We start from the raw sequence: 21493 nt of genomic DNA, 5'->3' as shown, positions 1-21493 counted from the left end.
TTTCCCTTTTCAAACCAATTATTTTGTGTTTGATAGTCATATGTGATTTTCTTAAAGACTCAAGCCTTTTTATTAGACCTCAAAAATCCTTAAAAGGAAGTTGTTTCCTCACCTGTAAAACAGGCTTGTGGTTTACATTTGGATGTGTAACAATGTTGCTCATTTTTCAATCAGATAGGAAGGGGGCCTGATAACGGTCCCTCTGGGGACATTAATAACACCAATAATAATCATCGATATAATGATAGCGATAATAATAATAGCTAATATCCCATGGTGACTTACAGGGTACAGAATCTGAATGCAATACTGGAGACCTGGGTTTGATTTCTGGGTCAGGAAGATTCCCTGGAGAAGGGATTCCTCACTCCAGTATCCCTGCCTGGAGAATTTCATGGATAGAGGAGGCTGGCGGCTCAACCCATGGCGTCGCAAAGAGACAGACACAACTGAGCGACTAACATTTTATAAGGTAAGGCAGGGTCTCTGCTAAACAATAATCTCACTTTATCCTCAAAATCTGTGGTTTAGGTGCTACTTAATATTCTCATTTTTCAAATGAGAAAACTGAGGCTTAGAGAGATAAAGAAACACCCAAGTTTACCCAGATCATATTCTTGAAGCATTTAGTTTGCTAGGGCTGCCATAATAAAATACATAGAATGAGTGGCTTCAAGAACAGATACTTACTTTCTCACAGTCCTAGTTCACAGAGGGATCAAGATGTTGGCAGGTCTGTTTCTGTCTGAGGTCTCTCTCCTTGGCTTGCAGATGGCCACCTCCTCACTGAATTCTCACATGGTCTTTCCTCTGTGCATACGCGTCCCAGTTGTCTCTGTGCACCTAAATTTCCTCTTTTTATAAGGACACCAGTTAAACTGAATTAGAACCTGTCTGAATGGATATATTTTAATTTAATCATTGCTTTAAAGACCTTGTCTTGAAATCCAGGTACATTTTGAGTTATACTACAAAGGGATTGTATGGATGTGAGAGTTGGAACATAAGGAAGGCTGAGCGCCAAAGAATTGATGCTTTTGAACTGTGGTGTTGGAGAGGACTCTTGAGAGTCCCTTGGACTGCAAAGAGATCTAACCAGTCAATCCTAAAGGAAATCAATCCTGAATATTCATTGGAAGGACGGATGTTGAAGCTAAAACTCCAATACTTTGGCCATCTGATGCAAAGAACTGACTCATTAGAAAAGACCCTGAAGCTGGGAAAGATTGAAGGCAGGAGAAGAAGGGGATGACAGAAAATGAGACAGCTGCATGGCATCACTGACTCAATGGACATGAGTTTGAGCAAACTCCAGGAGATGGTGAAGAACAGAGAAGACTGGCATGCTGTAGCCCATGGGGTTGCAAAGAGACAGACATGGCTGAGTGACTGAACAACAACTAGGGATTGGGACTTTAACATGGATATTGGGAGGACATAATTCAGCCCCTGACAGGAATGGTGACTCAAACCCAAGCTGCATGACTCCCAAGCCAAAATCTTAATTATTTAGCTATCCTAAAGGATGAGTCTCACACTATTCAGGGTAGTAAAACCACCAGCATTTTTAGACTTACTTATCATCAATCATGCCATGTTTCCATGGATCTGATCTCCTTTCATGTGACAGAATGAAGCATTGAGCTCATACCAGTGACACTGACTACTTTGGTGTTTACCCCAGCATTTACAACCAGCTGGCCTTAGGAGATGACTCAGCTATGACACCAGATGGGGAATAATATGTTTCTGTTTTGGGGTGTTGTTTATTCAGCCCTCATTCATATTTTAATTGATTTATTCAACAAATATTTACTGAGTGCCTGATATATTTGGGGCATTTTTCTTAGCACTTTAGAAATATCAATCAATTTAACCCTCTTAATAGATGAAGGTATTATCATTATTCTTATCTTATAAATGAAAAAACAAGGCTCAAAGAGAATAGATAACTTACCAACAATCACTTAAGAGATGGTGCCAAGGCTTGAAGACTGCAACTTGAAGGCAGCCTCATTCCAGACCCTTTTCCTACACTTCAGATTCTTCTTTCCTGCTAGCTTTTAAAGTGTCTGAAGATTGACAATTACCAGTGACTTTTACTTTTTTTAAGAAGAGTAATTATTATGGTTATTACTAACTTAGCAAAGCTCTGTGTTTCCTCTACTATTATACATAATGTGCAATAGCTGCAAAGTTCCCATTTAATCCATACGTTTCAGAAGAGCAAATAAATCGGTGAGTTTCCTAGTTAAAGTTCATGAAGTAAGAGCTAGGACTTCACCTCTGAAATAATAGAAAATATTTTTAAAGCCAGAAAGGATGCAATTAAAACACTGCTAGAAAGCATTATGGACTGGACATTTTGAGGAGTTTCAGGATAGAAAACAGTTGGAGGGGGTCAATGGAGATACCAGAGCAAAAGAAAACAGTCTAAGAGAACAGAGGTGAGCACGGTTCTTTCTATGAGAACACCTAAGAAGTTTAAGTCACATCAGCAAGTACAAAGAACAGTTATGTGTGAGATATTTATTCAGTAACTATATTCAGACTTTCTATATTGGGGACCATCTCTACTCCTTACCTAGGGTCATCAATGATCCCCAGCTAAAATCTGAGAAATGTTCTTTAAAGAAAGATGGGGGTGGGCTGAGGGAGACTCCCAGTAAGGGTGTAAAGGAATCAGAGCATCCTTGGGAGTGGATGTGGATCTTTGCATTAACCAGGGCTGGGAGATGGGGTAAAGACAGCTCTACCAAGGCCTGAATGAGATACGTTAAGCACCAGCTCTCAGAGGCTCAGGGAAACCCTCCTTACTCTGACATCACTGCTACTGTGTGCATTAAAGTGCTGTCTGAATAGGATCAAAATGGGGCTAAGGGAGAAATGAATATTAAAAGGAGGTTGTGACTTGTGAGACCAGCCTGCAACTTTGGTGGCTCTGGGTGTAGACATGACTTTGGTATGCATCGCTATTGACAGGCCATAAGTGGGTCCGTAATTGCATGATATTTGGATAGTATCAGGCAGGGACAACTCTACACTGCAGGTGTAGGGTTTTTATGGGTCATCCCCAGAGCTAGATGGTACTAGGTGTGCCAGTCAACATGCCTGCCATGCCTCCTTCATCTCCTGTTCAAACTGCCTTGCCCAGAAAGAAGCAAGAAGGATGCTTTTTTAAAGGATAAAAAAATAAGAACTAAACTGGTTCCAAATTGGGAAAGGATTATGTCAGGGCTGTATATTGTCACCCTGCTTATTTAACTTATATGCAAAGTGCTGCTGCTAAGTCACTTCAGTCGTGTCCAGCTCTGTGCGACCCCATAGACGGCAGCCCACCAGGCTCCCCGTCCCTAGGATTCTCCAGGAAAGAACACTGAAGTGGGTTGCCATTTCCTTCTCCAATGCAGGAAAGTGAAAAGTAAAAGTGAAGTCACTCAGTCGTGTCTGACTCTTAGCGACCCCATGGACTGCAGCCTACCAGGCTCCTCCGTCCATGGGATTTTCCAGGCAAGAGTACTGGAGTGGGGTGCCATTGCCTTCTCCGTATATGCAAAGTACATCATGTGAAATTCTGGGCTGGATGAAGCACAAGCTGGAATCAAGATTGCTGGGAGAAAAAAAAAGATTTCTGGGAAAAATATCAATAACCTCAGATATGCAGATGATACCACCCTTATGGTGAAGAGGAGCTAAAGAGCCTCTTAATGAAGGTGAAAGAGGAGAGTGAAAAAGTTGGCTTAAAGCTCAACATTCAAAAAACTAAGATCATAGCATCCAGTCCCATCATTTCATGGCAAATAGATGGGGAAACAATGGAAATAGTGCGAAACTTTATTTTGGGGGGCTCCAACATCACTGCGGATGGTGACTTGCAGCCATGAAATTAAAAGACACTTGCTCCTTGGAAGAAAAGTTATGACCAACCTAGATGGCATATTAAAAAGCCGAGACATTACTTTGCCAACAAAGGTCCCTCTAGTCAAAGCTATGGTTTTTCTGGTAGTCATGTATGCATGTGAGAGTTGTACTATAAAGAAAGCTGAGTGCCGAAGAAATGATGCTTTTGGACTGTCGTGTTGGAGAAGACTCTTGAGCGTCCCTTGGACTGCAAAGAGATTCAACCGGTCAATCCTGAAAGAAATCAGTCCTGAATATTCATTAGAAGGACTGATGCTAAAGCTGAAACTCTAATACTTTGGTCACCTGATGTGAAGAACTGACTCACTGGAAAAGACCCTGATACAGGGAAAGATTAAAAGCAGGAGAAGGGGATGACAGAAGATGAGATGGTTGGATGGAATCACCTAGGAGGCCTGAGAAAGAGAAAAGCAGCTTCCTAAAGGAGGCAACCAGTCTGTCACTGTAGTCAGGCCTTGGTGTCCTCCTGGTGAACAAACATTTCACAGAATATCAAGCGAGGTCTCTGTGAGCATGATGGATGAGACAAAAAGTGGATCACTCTGCAATCGTGTCTGAACACAGACAAAACATTAACATTGTTCAAACCACACACACAAAAAAACCAAACATTCCCCACTGATGTAAATTAGCTTTATTAAGATACCCAACCATCCAACTTCCTGATAGCATCCGATTTAGAGTAAAGCCATGCCTTTTTCAGCCCTCTTTAAAATCACCTAACACAAGACCAATCCTTTCTAGTAAGTCTTTTCCAACCTCTCTAACAACTTCTTAGTGAGATGCCCCACAGTTCTCCACGGAGTGTGTACTCCCTCCCTAAAATAGTAATAAAACCAATTTGTTCAGCAACAGATGTGTTCCTGGTGGTGTTGGACTAGAGGATTTTGACAGGTCTTAGGAATGTCACATTTTTCTCTCCACGTTTATTATTACTTGTCACAGATCTTCAAAGAGCAGTTCCCCTGGACTAACTATCCTGATCCAGGCGGTAACTCCCAAGGTTGACCAGGCTCTTACGATGTGCCAGGTGCTTTACGTGAATTAATTCCGTGGTCCCCAAACTTTTTAGCACCGGGGACCGGTTTCATGGAGACAATTTTTCCACAGACCAGGTGGGAGGGAGGGTGGTTTCAGGATGATTCAAGTGCACCGCATTTGTTGTGCACTTTATTTCTATTATTATGACATCAGCTCAACCTCAGATCAACAGGCATTAGATCCTGGAGTCTGGGGACCCCTGTATTAACTCATTGTATACCCACAATGGCCCCATGAGTCAAGAGGCTTCATACCCCATTTACAGGTGAGGAAACTGAGGCACAAAGGTTACAGTGCAACTAAGTGGCTGAGCCAGGAGTCCAGCTGACTTTCTTTAGGGTTAGGGTTAGGGTTAGCTGACAGCCAGCTGACTCAGGGCTAGGGCTCCTGTGTCCATACCCTGCTACCTCCCACTGTATGCTCTATGTGCTCTCATCATCACTCCTGTACAGTTGCTGGTCACAGTGCCATCAGCCTACACTGAAGGGCACAAAAGAAACAGCTCCAGGATATCACTACTGGGTTTCCTCTAAGATATGGGAGAGTGTAGACCCGCAGGAACAAAAGAAATCTCCCTAATCACATCACCAGAAATAAATGAACTTCTTTTAAGCAGTTGGATCTTTTTCTCACCTAATGAAGACAGTAATCACATACTTTAGAAATTTCAACCTAATTTTAAGAAAGCTATGGGGTGACTTTCAGTTGAATAAACCTAACCAAGAAATATTCTCTTTGAGTTATACTTTTTAATTTTACTAATGTGGGCAAGAGAGTATTCCTGCTTGGTAGTAACAGGACTCAGTTCAGTTCACTTGCTCAGTCGGGTCCGACTCTTTGCGACCCCGTGAACTGCAGCACGCCAGGCCTCCCTGTCCATCGCCAACTCCTGGAATTTACTCAAACTCATGTCCATTGAGTCAGTGATGCCATCCAGCCATCTCATCCTCTGTTGTCCCCTTCTCCTCCTGCCTTCAATCTTTCCCAGCACTTAGCAGCAGCAGCAGCAGCATGTTTTTATTTTCCCAGAAAGAGGGAAGCTGAGGCACAGAGCCTTGGAAGGTAATAGTTAATCTCTACCAGATCTCAGTAAGTTAGCTTCATTTTATCTTATTTATTTTTGCAATTACCTCCCATTTGTAGCCTACTACACTTCCATTTACAAGTGATAGAAAGTTTCCTTTAAACATTATTTCAGTAAAAATTTGAGTTCATTTAAGGAAAAAATGTTAAGTAAATAGTGGTACAGGTGGTAGGAGACCAAACAAGGAAACAAAAATCATGGAGGTGTTTTGGAAAACCCTGACTCCAGTTTCCTCTTTGCCTTGGATGCTGAAAAGGCAGTGTACCTCATTAGTCATTGATGTCAAGGGTACAGTTCCCCACTCCATGAATTTCTCCTTCCAATCTAAGCCTGGCTTTATCTTTTATCTCCTCTGCACTGTCCCCCTGCCTTCCTGTTTTGCCACTCTATTTCCTTTAGGAAATAAATAGTCAGGGTAGTGGGTGAGGGTTGGGGAGACATAATAAAGAATATCCCTTTGCTTTAATAATACTTGTCCCCAAAGTAGAGCTAACCCCAGCTACCTATCTTGCTAAGTGAGGTACTGAGAGCTCTGTGAAAAATCCTAGTCCGCCTCATTTCCTCTAGCCCAGGGAAGTTTTAATTCTTCAAATTGGGCTGGATCTGTATGTCTGCCTGGACAGCAGATTCTCTGGCTCTCCTGCATCCCATCTTAGAATCATCAGGAGACCCGGTTCCTATACAACATGTGAGTGAATGAAAGTACTTCAGTGGAAAAGTAAGGGATATTCCCCGTGTGCGCCCCTTCCCCTTTCCTGGTGTGCAGCCTCACACCCTTTCGTGCACCTCCCTCCTCTTTCCAATGGGGGAAGTTCTCGGTGACCCCACGGAAGCCTGAAGGGTGGAGGGTCAAGGCAGGGATGGAAAGAGGACCCTCAGGGATTGGGAGGGGAGATGGACAAAAGCAGAACAATGCCTGGGAGCCGGAGCAGGGCAGCCCCATACTCCCCAGAAAGCCTGGAAAGCTGGGGCTAGCATCTCCTCTCTTTGGAGAGTTCTCAGGAAGTTTGGGGGAGGGGCGCGGCTCTCTCCTGTTCTGGGAGGGTGAGAGGACTGCAGCCGCCGCAGGTCTCGGAGCTGTCACGTTCCGCCCCCGGCTCCGGCTCCGGCTCCGGCTCCTCCGGGCCGGGTCGGCGGGGCGCGGGCAGAGCGCACGCAGCCGGGCGGCATGGAGGGACTGGTCCTGCTCAACGCTCTGGCCACCCGGCTCCTCTTCGTGCTGCACTCGCTGGTTGGAGTCTGGCGAGTGACCGTGGTGAAGAAGGAGCCGTGGTACTGGTTGCTGGCGCTGCTTAATCTCTTGCTCTTTCTGGAAACGGCGCTGACCCTCAAATTCAAGCGCGGCAGAGGCTACAAATGGTGAGCGCACCCCGGGAGAGGGAGGGCGCTCCGAGTCCCTGGGACGCTCCCCGGGGGCACTCTCGGCAGGCCCTGGGGCCCCTCTCCTTGCAGGCTGCCGATTCTTTACTGGGATGCGGACCCCCTTTGTCCTCTTTGGGAACGTCGAGGCAGCGCGGGTTGTTTGGGCTTCTCTTGGGCACGCGGGAGTGCCCCCAGGGTCCCAGGGCAACACGGGGAAGGCTCGAGTCGCACCCACGTGCCACCCAGTCCCAGGGTTGGCAACTTGGAAGACGGGAAAAAGAAGGGAAGCGCTTGCTTGCTCTGCGGAAAGCGCATCAGGGGTGTCAGACCCTCTGCGTTCTGATTTTGGGGTGTGAGTGTGCACAGTTTAGCCTGGGTGCGTGCAGCTATGGGAATGCCCTTCTCTGGGCAGACTTGTGTGAGAGCTTGTGCGCATCGGGCAGCGTCCAGGGGCGAGAAGTCACTCGCAGCACGTCTGTGGTTTTAGCCGCTTCGCTTGGCGCCCAGGGCGCCCTGGCTTGGCATCAGCTTCAGGTATCCTCCGGGCTTGCTTCACAGCCTTGGTTAATGGTCAGTCCATCTTGTCAAAGAGGGGTTGTGATGCTGGGGAAGGGACTAGCAGGCAGTGATTCAGCCTTAAACTCAACGTGCCATACTACGGGTTCTGTCTGATGCTTTATTTCCTCCCCAAAGACTTGGATGGCAATCAGAGAATTGAGAGAAAGATTTCCTGCCATTTACAAGACCATCTATCTCTATCGCTCTACTCCAAGATTTTCATCCCAAACTTATCTGAGTTAGTCCTCTTCCTGTATTATTTTTAAAAAAAAAACAATGTCTGTGTTTTCATGTATGTCCATATTAAAAAAAAAAAAAAACCTACTGCTATGAGAAAGAGGAAAATACTATTACCCAATTCAAGAATTATATACATGGTGGCATATTAAGTAAAAAAAAAAATCCTTTTGACGATTTTACATATTAAACTATAACAGGCTGTGTATTTCACGACCATCCAAGGGAGAGAATGTGTTGTCTCTTAAAATAAAGAAACCCTTCCTTAAATTCTCCACTGGTGAAAAATTTCTAGAATTATCAGTGAAGAAGTTATTCAAGTAGAACCTTAATTTAATACAATAAGGACTAGAACCACATCACTAACCCTCCCCTCATTAACAGCTTATTAAATAGGAGAGATCTGAGGTACTTTTCAGCGTGTCTTTTGGAAGTCTCAAAGATAAATGGTATTAGTTTCCCAGATACGCCTTAGGGTTAAAGAAACAAAAGGGAGAAAAGTGTTCATCTAGCAAGCATTTCACATGAGACTGATTTAGTGTTTACTGAGTAGCTTTAACATGCTGGGGTAGAAAAGATCTTCAGTAACAGGAGGATGAAGACTGAGGCTGATATATGTTCCATGGAAAGTAGTCCTACCAGCAGCCATCATCTGGGAAAAATGTCAGCCTCAGAAGGATGAGCTTAACTGGCCCTGAAACATCCTCTTTCTTCTCCAAGAGTGGACAAGAGGGCTCAGTTCATTAAGTCAAAATTGCATGCCAGTTATGTACAAATACTCTAGTCGATGGCACCTTCACCATTGACCACTGGCTGCTAAGATGGACGTGTAACTTAAAACTAAGAAAAGAAAAAAGGTTGGGACCGAAACAGGTGATGGTCAATGTGTCAAGTTAAACAGGAAACTAGGGGCATGTTTGTGTAAAGAGGATGGACTCAAAATCAGATAATGGAGTAAAATCTGGGTTTTGCTACTTACTTGCTGTGAGGCATTGAACAAGTTACTTAACCTTTTCCAGTCTCAGTTCCCTTATCTATAAATACATATCTTATAGGTTATTATGAATTAGATGAAATGATACATGTTGATGATCAGTGAATACAAAAGAGATGGTCTTTTCGAGATCCTAGACTTTTTCTTATTAAAAATTATTCTATGTCAAGCGGACACATTTTCAAGGTAAAAAACTCTGAGAAGTTAGCCAATAAACTATTGGTTCAGAGCCAAAAAGTAGAAAACAATTCTCACCTTTATTTCAGAATAGGCCCACGATGTATATTTTATATTATAGCAAAAGTGCGTAAAGTGAAAGTGTTTGTCACTCAGTCATGTTCAACTCTTTGCAACCCCATGGACTAGAGCCCACCAGGCTCCTCTGGCCATGGGATTCTCCAGGCAAGAATACTGGAGTGGGTTGCCATTTCCTTCTCCAGGGATCTTCCCAAACCAGGGATCAAACCCTGGTCTCCTGCATTACAGGAGGGTTCTTTACCATCTGAGCTACCTTGTACATAGCACTAAAAAAAAAAAAAAAAATGCGGACTCAATATCTAGACTATATTTGAGAATAAGCCAAAAAAACAAAAAAAAAAAAACAAAAAAAAAAACCTTGATAGACTTGGTTTATTATACAAATTCAGGAACAAAGGAATCTTTGTAAAATGATCTAAATACAAATGTGATTAGTAAAACTTTGTTCTACTGATGCTGTCAACTACAACTGAGTCTATAAATAAGATCATTTGCATGGTGGACAAAGCTCACACAATGTTCTTTCATGAATTTCAGGGAAAAAATCAGAAAATGGAATGTTAAAATGATATTTTAAAAGACAAAGTTATGGCAGTATCTATACCTCTATGAAAATGTTACTATAGAGATCTATATAAATATATATGTTATCTTTTAATCCATTTGTCTTACATTTTTTATTCTACCCTATAGAACCAAAAGTACCTGAATATAAAGACATACATTAAAAAATACTAAATTTCATCTTGATAGTGGAAAATAAAGCTGAAAGCGACCTGACCATTCATCTAGAGATTGGTTGAAAAATTGTGCCTACCCATACTATAGAATATTTTGCTGGTATTGAAAATAATGTGGTAGGTTTTAGTATTGACTTTGAGGAATGTCCATGATACACTGTCAGGATAAAGTAACAGCGTTGTATATATTATTGCCTCAGTTTCTTTAAAAACAAACTTATCAAAGAATTATCCTTTGTATCATTTAAATACATTATCTATTTACTAGTCAAGAAGAGGGAGGTGGAGGGGAGGGAGGGTGGCAGGGAGGAGGAGGGAGAGAATGAGAGGAGAAAAAAAGGAGAAGAGAAAGGAGGAGGAGGAAGAGGGAAAACCCTGTCATATTAAAAATCAATCCATCAATCGAGGTCTGAACGGTGGATTAAACTCCGTGCATACATGAAATGAAAGTGTCTTTTCTGAAACATTAGATCTATAAGCCTCCTTTAGACTGCTCTGGGCTGGTCTGAACTTTTTTCTTTTTATTAAAATTTGCACCTGGCCCCAAATAAATCAAATCGATAGAAATAATGGGGCAATAAACAGAGCTATAGAGGAAAATGTGAACAAAATTTCTTGTAACGTAGCAAACATATTACACTTATCCAAAGAATGTTTCTTTAGCTATTCTTTGGAAAGGAAAAATGGAACTAGAGCTGCTGAGCTCAGCTGTCCAGGGACAGGCAACATTACATCAGCAGTAAGAACTTGCCAGTTGGAAAAGCTTAATTTGTTGGGATCATATAGGATAAAGAAGGGAAGCCAGTGACACATTCCTCATGAAGTCCAAGAAATGTGTGCTGGTGGAATTTGGTTCTTTTCCCCTAGTATTTATTAATTTCATCTGCTATTCACTTACATTCATTTAAGATAAAAATTAGTATCAATGCTTTATTTTTTAAAAACTTTTCATTTTATATTGTAGTATAACCAATTAACAATGTTGTGACAGCTTCAGGTGGACAGCAAAGGGACTCAGCCTTACATATACATGTATCCATTTTCCCCCAAACTCCCCTCCCATCCAGACTGCCACATAACTCTGAGCAGAGTTCCCTGTTTCGGTTATCCATTTTAAATATAGCAGTGTGTGTATGTCCATCCCAAACTCCTGAACTATTCCTTCCCCCTCATTCTTCCCCCATCTCCTCCACAACCATAAGTTCATTCTCTAAGTTTGATTATTGCTTAATTTTTTTCTTGATTTTATTTTCTATTGTCTGGACAACAATCCAAAGGATCTGTGAATTACCATTTGCATGCCTGTGTGCTAAGTCGCTTTAGTGGTGTCTGACTCTTTGCAACGCTATGGACAGTAGCCTGCCAGGCTCCTCTGTCCATGGGATTCTCCAGGCAAGAATACTGGAGTGACATGCCATGTCCTCCACCAGGCGATCTTCCTGACCCAGGGATCGAACCGCATCTCTCATATTGCCTGCATTGGCAGGCGGGTTCTTCACCATGAGTGCGACCTAGGAAGCCCCGTGAATTATCATTTAGGATAGAGTCCAATAGAAGACAAGATTTCCAGTTCCTTTCCAGCTAATACTGATAAAACATTGCTCACGAGAGAAAAGAAGTGACCAAGACTTTGACAAATTTGAAGCCTGTTCACTTTCAAGCAGACAGTATCTGAGAATATGTCAAAATCTAAGTTTAATTTCTTGCTGAAAGTACAGAATTTTAAGCACCGATCTTTCTTCATCAAAAGTTCAAGAATACAAGGTACATATCTTTGAGTGAACAAAATATCTTACTGACTTGGTTACTTCATTATTTCTGTTTCCCTTTATTAAGTTGAATCAGACAACCACTTTTGTTCACTTGCTTAATAAGTGGGCATGACACGCTAGATACTATGTGAAGAAACAGAAAGCAAACACATTTGAGGTTTTAAAATAAAAGGTAGCAGTTCAATGATGCGTTCAAATATGTGGGGATAAGAATTATTATGAATATTTAGCATTTAGTGATGTTCAGGCTTTTTCGAGTGTTTTACAGAATTTCCCACGTGATCTTGACAGTGGCTATAGTTATTTTCTGTTTCTGTTTTCTCCCATTTTGAGATGAGGAAGCTGAGACACAAAGCTGTTAAATCATTTTACTTGAGATCACTGAGTTGGCGATTGGAAGAGCAGGGATATTAATACACTAACAAATTCGCAGAGATAGGATGTGAGGAGGCGTGATAGCAGGGGTGGCTGTTGGCGTGGGGGAAGGAGGCGGGGTGGGGGTTGTGGTGTGTAGGGAGGGGGAGGGGACTTCACAGCGTTTGAGCTGGAGCAGGAAAAACGGGTGAGAGAGAAGGGGCAAGGCTGGGTAGGTAATGAACATCCTGAGGGAAGTGAGGATGGGGAAAGAGCACTTTTCTCTGGAGGAAGCACAGAGCCTTCTTATTCTTCACTCAGCAAAAATGCCTGGTACATCTCAAACGTGTTAGATATTCTTTTTAGTGACACGAAAGTGGAGGTGAATAAAACAGGTAAAATCCTGCCCTAAAAGAACTCATGTTTTAGTCAGAGGACTCAGAAAATAAAGAAATAAATAATAAACAGGTGTGCTGAGGGGGAATTGGATGAAGATGGTCAAAAGGTGCAAACTTTCAGTTATGAGACAAATAAGTATGGGGGGTGTGATGTACAACATGACTGAAACAGTTAACACTGCCGTATGTTACATATGAAACTGCACGCACGTGTGCTACTGTGCATGAGTGATAATTGTTTCTCTTGTGTCTGACTCTATGTGCCCCTATGAATTATAGCCTGCCAGGCTCCCCTGTCCATGGCATTCTCCAGGCAAGAATACTGGAGTGGGTTGCCATGGCCTCCCCTCTGCCAAGGGATCTTCCTGACTCAGGGACTGAACTTGAACTCGTGTCTCTTACGGCCCCTGCATTGGCCAGCAGGTTCTTAGCCACTAGCACTACGTAGGAAGCCCCAGGTGGACGTGGCTGAGAGTAAATCTTAAAGAGTTCTCATCGTAAGGAAAAATATTTTTTTCCTGTTGCTTTTATTTTGTATCTATATGAGATGATGGATGTTCACTAAACTTACTGTGGTCATTATTTCATGATGTATATAAGTCAAATAATTAGGCTGTATACCTTAAACTCATACAGTGCTGTGTGTCAACTATACCTAGAGAAATGGGAAGGAAAAAAAGCAGATGTGCTGGTAAATAGCAATAAGCAAGTAAACAGGTGAGTGAGCAGAACAGTGAAGGGCTAAATGGGCTGGGTTATAGATGGATGGAGGACTTGGGGGAGGTTCTACTGAGTGGAAAGTGAGATGTCTTGCTGGGAGGCGATCTGGGAGCCGAGTCTGTTAGAGAGAGGAGTCAGGCATGGGAAGAGCCAGGGAGGCAAAAAAAGGACTGAGAGAAGGAAGAGCTAAGCGTGTCCTGGGTCACTTCTGACACCCTCCCAGAAGACAGAGAAGTACTGACTTTCTCTTTGACTCTTCATTGTCTCTTCTCACCATGTCCCATTCATCTAGGTGAAAAATTCCTTCTAAATTTTATATTTTACCGTATCTCATTTTATTAAAAAAATGGAAGCATAGTTGATTTATAATGTTTTAGGTGTACAACACATAATTCAGTTATAAATATGTATAACTGAATCACTACAGAAAGACTATATATATATATATATATATATATATATATAAGGATCATATATATGTATATATATATATATATGACTATATATAGTCTTTTCAGATTCTTTCCCAGTATAGGTTATTACAAGATATTGAATATAGTTCCCTGTGCTATATAATAGGCCCTTATAGTTTACCTATTTTATACACACTAGTGTGTAACTGTTACCATATCTCATTTGAAGCATCATATGTTAGAAAAAGTCTGGGTGGCCTCCAACTAAACACAGGAAAGATAAATTAGGAATCAAAAGAGATTCCGTCCTAATTTCATTGCAAATTCAATTCTGTAAAAAAAAAAAACTCAATGAAATGTTTTGATTACTCAACTGTACAATATTTAGAGGGTTCAAAGGGAGAAATGAAAAACCTAGATGTGACAGATATCGTATGAAGTCTGATCATGAACAAGTTCTGAGTAGCAGAGAAGAGCTTTGTCAGATGTAATTCTGTAGTATTTGATAGTATGTATCTCCCTCTACCAAGAGTGCTTACAAAAATGCCACAGAGAAAGTTGGGGAATACAAGTACTCTTCCACCCATCTTACGGGGTATCAGAGAGGATGAAATGCAGGTGTAAAGAAGGAGACCCTATGATTTCCATGTGGCCAACATGGGCACTAGAAATTCTCCCAGGAGATAAACTATTTATTTGCTTACATTTGCTGCCCAAATAGCGAATTCATACGGACTGCCTGATAGCTCTCCTTAACTTTTTTAGTTAATGATACTAACAGTTTCCACTGTGCCCTGGATTTATCAGCATATGGAGTTTTACAGTACTCATTATCTTCGTGTTTATGTGGTTTGTGTGTAGGCATTTTCTATCCTGAGCCTTGCTGTTGTTCAGTCACTCAGTCCTGTCTGACTCTTTGCAACCCCACGGACTGCAGAATGCCAGGCTTGCCTGTCCTTCACCATCTCCTGGAGTTTGCTCAAACTCACGTCCATTGAGTAGGTGATGCCAACCAACTAACTCATCATCTGTCACCCTCTTCTCCTCCTGCTCTCAACCTTTCCCAGCATCAGAGACTTTTCCAATGCAAAAGAGTGACTTAAAATTGCATCATTTTTGTAGGCATGTACTGAATGCTACCAGTAAATGACTTTGTTTTCAGGGATCTGAGTCATGGTTTAGGAAGAAGACTCTTATGCTCTCTTGACTTAGCACTATGCTATATTTTCAAGAAAAAGTCATATTTTCTTATTTAGTTTCACAAGGGACTTGTTCAGTTCAGTTCAGTCACTCAGTCATGTCCGACTCTTTGTGACCCCATGGACTGCAGCACGCCAGGCCTCCCTGTCTATCACCAACTCCCAGAGTTTACTCGAACTCATGTCCATTGAGTTGGTGATGCCATTCAACCATCTCATCCTCTGTCATCCCCTTATCCTCCCGCCATCAATCTTTCCCAGCATCAGGGTCTTCTCAAATGAGTCAGTTCTTCTCATGAGGTGGCCAAAGTACTGGAGTTTCAGCTTCAGCATCAGTCCTTCCAATGAATATTCAGGACTGATTTCCTTTAGGATGGACTGGTTGGATCTCCTTGCAGTCCATGGGACTCTCAAGAGTCTTCTCCAACACCACAGTTCAAAAGCATCAATTCTTTGGTGCTCAGCTTTCTTTATAGTCCAACTCTCACATCCATATATGACTACTGGAAAAACTAGAATTTTGACTAGATGGACCTTTGTTGGCAAAGTAATGTCTATGCTTTTTAATATGCTGTCTTGGTTGGTCATAACTTTTCTTCCAAGGAGCAAGTGTCTTTTAATTTCATGGCTTCAGTCACCATCTGCAGTGATTTTGGAGCCCCCCAAAATAAAAGTCAGCCACTGTTTCCACTGTTTGCCCATCTATTTGCCATGAATGATGGGATGAGATGCCATTATCTTAGTTTTCTGAATGTTGAGCTCTAAGCCAACTTTTTCACTGTCTTCTTTCACTTTCATCAAGAGGCTCTTTAGTTCTTCTTCACTTTCTGCCATAAGGGTGGTGTCATCTGCATATCTGAGATTATTGATATTTCTCCCGGCAATCTTGATTCCAGTTTGTGCTTCATCCAGCCCAGCGTTTCTCATGATGTACTCTGTATAGAAGTTAAACAAGCAGGGTGACAATACACAGCCTTGACATACTCCTTTCCCTATTTGGAACCAATCTGTTGTTCCGTGTCCAGTTCTAACTATTGCTTCCTGAGCTGCATTTAGGTTTCTCAAGAGGCAGGTCAGGTGGTCTTGTATTCCCACCTATTTCAGAATTTTCCATAGTTCACACAGCAAAAGCTTTGGTATAGTCAATAAGCAGAAGTAGATGTTTTCTGGAACTCTCTTGCTTTTTTGATGATCCAACGGAAGTTGGCAATTTAATCTCTGGTTCCTCTACCTTTTCTAAATCCAGCTTGAACATCTGGAAGTTCATGGTTCACGTACAGTTGAAGACTGGCTTGAAGAATTTTGAGCATTACTTTGCTAGCCTGTGAGATGAGTGCAATTGTGCGGTAGTTTGAGCATTCTTTGGCATTGCCTTTCTTTGGGATTGGAATGAAAACTGAAATTTTTCCATTCCTGTGGCCACTGCTGAGTATTCCAAATTTGCTGGCATATTGAGTGCAGCACTTTAACAGCATCATCTTTTAAGTTTTGAAATAGCTCAACTGAAATTCCATCACCTCCACTAGCTTTGTTCATAGTGATGCTTCCTAAGGCCCAATTGACTTTGTAATCCAGGGTGTCTGACACTAGGTGAGTGATCATACCATCACGATTATCTGGGTACTGAAGATCTTTTTGGTACAGTTCTTTGTGTATTCTTGCCACCTCTTCTTAAAATTTTCTGCTTCTGTTAGGTCCATACCATTTCTGTCATTTATTGTGCCCATCTTTGCATGAAATGTTCCCTTGGTATCTCTAATTTTCTTGAAGAGATCTCTAGTCTTTCCCATTCTATTCTTTTCCTCTATTTCTTTGCATTGATCACTGAGGAAGGCTTTCTTATCTCTCCTTGCTATTCTTTGGAACTCTGCATTCAGATGCTTATATCTTTCCTTTTCTCCTTTGCTTTTTGCTTCTCTTCTTTTCACAGCTATTTATAAGGCCTCCTCAGACAACCATTTTGCCTTTTTGCATTTCTTTTTCTTGAGGATGGTCTTGATCCCTGCCTCCTGTACAATGTCACGAACTTCCGTCCATAGTTCTTCAGGCACTCTGTTTATTAGATCTGATCCCTTGAATCTATTTGTCACTTCCACTGTATAATCATAAGAGTTATGTTTTAGGTCATACCTGAATGGTCTAATGGTTTTCCCTACTTTCTTCAATTTAAGTCTGAATTTGGCAATAAGGAGTTCATGATCTGAGCCACAGTCAGCTCCTAGTCTTGTTTTTGCTATAGAGCTTCTCCATCTTTGGCTGCACAGAATATAATTAGTCTGATTTGGGTGTTGACCATCTGGTGATGCCCATGTGTATAGTCTTCTCTTGTGTTGTTGGAAGATGGTGTTTGCTATGACCAGTGTGTTCTCTTGGCAAAACTCTATTAGCCTTTGCCCTGTTTCACTGTGCACTCCAAGGCCAAATTTGCTTGTTACTCCAGGTATTTCTTGACTTCCTACTTTTGCATTCCAGTCCCCTATAATGAAAAGGTCATATTTTGGGGGTGTTAATTCCAGGTCTTGTAGGTTTTCATAAACTCGTTCAACTTCAGCTTCTTCAGCATTACTGGTTGGGGCATAGTCTTGGCTTACTATGATACTGAATGGTTTGCCTTGGAAACAAACAGAGAACATTCTGTATTTTTGAGATTTCATCCAAGTACTGCATTTCAGACTCTTTTGTTAACTATGATAGCTACTTCATTTCTTCATTTCTTCTAAGGGATTTTATTATTAGGAAAAGCCTGTTAATAAATTGGCTGTGCCATTTTCTGACAGTCTGTTAATAATGGGGATGAAGAGGATGATGAAAATAATGGTGATGCTGATCGTGGAGATGGTAACAGTTACTGAGATACGGAGAACTGATGCTGCTCCAAGCCTGCTTTCTATCCATTATCTCATGTAATCCTCACAATGACCTGATGAATTCATTTTCATCTTTATTACCATTTTAAGATGAAGATGCTGCTGCATAGCAAGGCTAGATCACTCATCAAAGGTCACAACTAGCAATGAGTGAGTGAAGTTGTCAGTCGTGTCTGACTCTTTGCGACCCCATGGACTGTAGTCTATCAGGCTCCTCTGTCCACGGGATTTTCCAGGCAACAGCACCAGAGTGGGTTGCCATTTCCTTCTCCAGGGGATCTAGCAATAATGAATCATAAAGACAATCCTAGCATCTGTGAACCCTCACTTTTCTTGAGCCAGACTTTTGCATTGAATGGATTCCCTCATTCACTCCTCACAAAAGCCCTGGTGCTAGTTCCTGCTTGCAAATGAGGAAGCCAAACTCAGAGAAGTACTCCCATGCCAGAATTGAACTCCATCACCTAGTTGCTGTACTCTACATTCAGCAACCAAACTGGGTTTTGCTGTAGACAGTACAACTATAGACATTTTTGGGGTCAAGGATTCTCTTTGGTACAGAAAGGGTCAAAGTATTTTCTGTGTTCCAAAATTGGGTAGGTAAATCCCAGGTGATTTGCTAAATGAACACTAGAATGGTTTTGCTTAGAAGAGAATGTAGAAAATTTAAGCGACTTTTACTCTTCTGTGCTCCCAATGTAGGGAGCCTGTGTTTAATCACTGGTCAGGGAACTAGATTCCTAAGAAGAGTTTGCATGCTCTAACTAAAGATCCCACATGCTGCAACTTAAAAACAGAAAGAAAGAAAGAAAGAAAAAAAAAAAAGATCCTGCATGCTGCAAGTAAGACCCACATAGCCAAATAAATATGTGGGTCTTACTTGTGGCATGCAGGATCTTTTTTTTTTTTTTCTTTCTTTCTTTAAGTATTTTTTTAAAAAGAATAAAATTTTAGACTAGACATGGCCACAGCTCAGAGACACTCCTGCATAAGCAGACATCCCTCTAAAATCAAAGCATATGTAAAGGAAGATAGAAAAGGGGAAAAATTCTAGACTGTCTTCATGGGTCCTAAAGTGAACAACCAAACTCTTCCACAGAACAGAAATAAACACCACTGTCTTTTATAGAGTGAAATAAATTAAAGTTCACATAAATAACATCCATAATCCATTGAATCCCCTGAGAGACCATTAACATTCCTTTGGTCATTAGCACTTAAGTTCACTTGTTCATTAAACATTCATTTATTATACTAGGCTCTATGATGGTGTTCTTGAAGGAACATAAAACATATGCAGTTATATGAGGACAAGACAAAACAATACTCTGAGTACCAAATAATTTTCGACAAATTAAGTCCAAAAGAGCAGAAAGGCTGCAGAATAAAGATACAGTCTGTGCAATAGGCTTGTTAGACAAGGAAAATTTCTCAGGTATGTGCTTTAGGTCCTGGCCTTTGAAGTGGCTGGTGGTTTTACAAGAGTGAAGAGAAGAAAAGAGAGAAGGGCTTTTTAGGTTGAGGGAATGGTGGCGATAGTTAGGGTTTCAGCTGGAACCAGTTCATTTAGGAAGAGGTCATGATGTTCTTGGGATCAGAATTTTTATGAGAAAAAATAGTAATGTAGATCGTAAATGCATATGCATATTTTGTCCCTATAGCTCATTTAGTCAGAGAAGGCAATGGCACCCCACTCCAGTACTCTAACTTGGAAAATCCCATAGACGGGGAAGCCTGGTGGGCTGCCGTCTATGGGGTCGCACAGAGTCGGACACAACTGAAGTGACTTAGCAGCAGCAGCTCATTTAGTCATTGTGAGGCATTTTCCGAGCTTTGAATGTGAGCAACTTCAATTTTAATAGAGTTTGTTCTTGCCTTAGATATCCACTTGGAAATTTTTAAGTGAAGTATATAATATTAATTTTGCTGGTGGTTGATATTATAGTTTAAGAATATTCCCTTATGAAAGAAAACATTCATGGTCTTCCCTGGTGGTCCAATGGCTAAGCCTCCTCACTTCCAACGCAGGGAGGCTGAGTTTGATCCCTGGGTAAGGAACTAGATCCCCCGCGGCTCAACTAAGAGTTCCCATGGCGCAACTAAAGATCCCGTGTGCCACAACTAAAGATTTCACATGCCTCAGTGAAGATGGAAGACCTCACATGCCACAACTAAGACTCAGCACAGCCAAATAAACTTAAAAAAAAAAATTAAAAAACAAAAGTCAGCAACAACAAATCACAAAAGCTCTAATTAAGAGTGCTAGTATTCACCTTCACAAGTATTCTCCTTTTTATAAAACCTAAATGTGGGCATTTTTCAAACGCTTAAAAATTCCATTACAATAGGTATTCCTGACTTATTTGAAATCCTGTCTTTTTTGTTCTCATTATTAGTCTGTTGTTTTCTTGCTCAGTTGCGTCTCTTTGCAACCCTATGGACTATAGCCTACCAGGTTCTTCTGTCCATGAGATTCTCCAGGCAAGAAAACTGGAGCGGGTTGTCATTCCCTTCTCCAAGGGGATGACCTGGGGATTGAACCCGCGTCTCCTGCATTCCAAGCAGATTTTTGACCGTTTGAGCCACCTCCCTGCTAAAGATCATGGACAAAACAAACCCATCACGTGGTCTTGGTACCTATTGAAACATACACATTTCGTATTCAGATCTCCATTTGTGGGGCATTCTCACCAGCTTATGGCCATTTGGTTGTGGCCTCTCCTCCTCCCCCCAACTCCTTCCTCTCATGGGCAGACACAGGCAAAGGGCTCTAGGTGGGAGGTGCAGATAAGAGGCTTCCTAGGCATCCGGGGGCTGTGTGTTCTGCAGGAGCACTCGGTGCATTCTGAGGGGTGGCAGAGAGACAGATGGTAGCTAGAGGCCATCCTATCGGTTGCCCTCTCCCTCTGTGCTAACAGGGAGGCCTCCTGAGCAGCCCAGATGCAAACGCTGGATGTTAAGGCCCACTTCAAGAAACCAGTCTACATGTAAGGAGGACAGTCCTTAAGTTGTTAGATAGGATTTAGGGGTGCATGAAAGGATATCTTGACCTAGTTTTTTAATTTCCTTGAAAATAAACGTTTTATTAAAAAGTGCTCCAGAAATTTTGAGGACCCTTGAGGCGGTTTAACATGAGATTTTGAAACTTGGGTCTAGTATATCCTGACAATTCCACTCTGCCTTTGTAGAGTAGGAAATACTGAGAACTGAAATACAAAATAAATCGCAGTTCACCTCAGAGTAATTTGGAACATTATTTTTGCTTCATTTAAATATTATCTATCTTCAGATTTATGCATATAATTTGAAGATTAGAATCCTTATTGTATGCAGAGAGAAAAGCTATGCAGGGTATTAGGTGATATTATGGTTAATTTTCTTCCATTTACTTATTTCTATTGTTATACATTTCTAAAATGAACAAATGTTACTTTTTCAATAAGAAAACAATAATACATACCATTTTGGGGAAGAGGAAAATGGAATCTTACTTTTAGACTAATGGTGAATTGAAATAAATATAATCCACTGCAGAGCTAAATTGCTAAATGTCATGACACAATCATTTTGTGAAA

General features: G+C 41.5%; 1 protein-coding gene across 4 annotated transcripts in view; it reads left to right on the top strand.

The window, feature by feature from the left end:
* Positions 1 to 6474: 6474 nt before the first annotated feature.
* The window catches only part of TMEM26 (transmembrane protein 26), a 64443-nt gene continuing 49424 nt past the window's right edge, over positions 6475 to 21493 (top strand). The window contains exon 1 of one of the 4 annotated variants that reach the window (XM_061405078.1): positions 6475 to 6734. In XM_061405078.1, coding sequence (XP_061261062.1) covers positions 6733 to 6734 — 2 coding nt within the window. In that variant the 5' untranslated portion in view covers positions 6475 to 6732. Of the gene's footprint in view, positions 6735 to 6797; positions 7406 to 21493 lie in introns of those variants that run through there. The other 3 variants (XM_061405075.1, XM_061405077.1, XM_061405079.1) reach the window with 3 other exon arrangements.

Source organism: Bos javanicus, chromosome 28 (assembly GCF_032452875.1).
Source record: "Bos javanicus breed banteng chromosome 28, ARS-OSU_banteng_1.0, whole genome shotgun sequence".
Taxonomy (NCBI): domain Eukaryota; kingdom Metazoa; phylum Chordata; class Mammalia; order Artiodactyla; family Bovidae; genus Bos; species Bos javanicus.
Note: the sequence above shows the minus strand (reverse complement) of the source record. Positions and strands in the feature narration are given on the sequence as shown.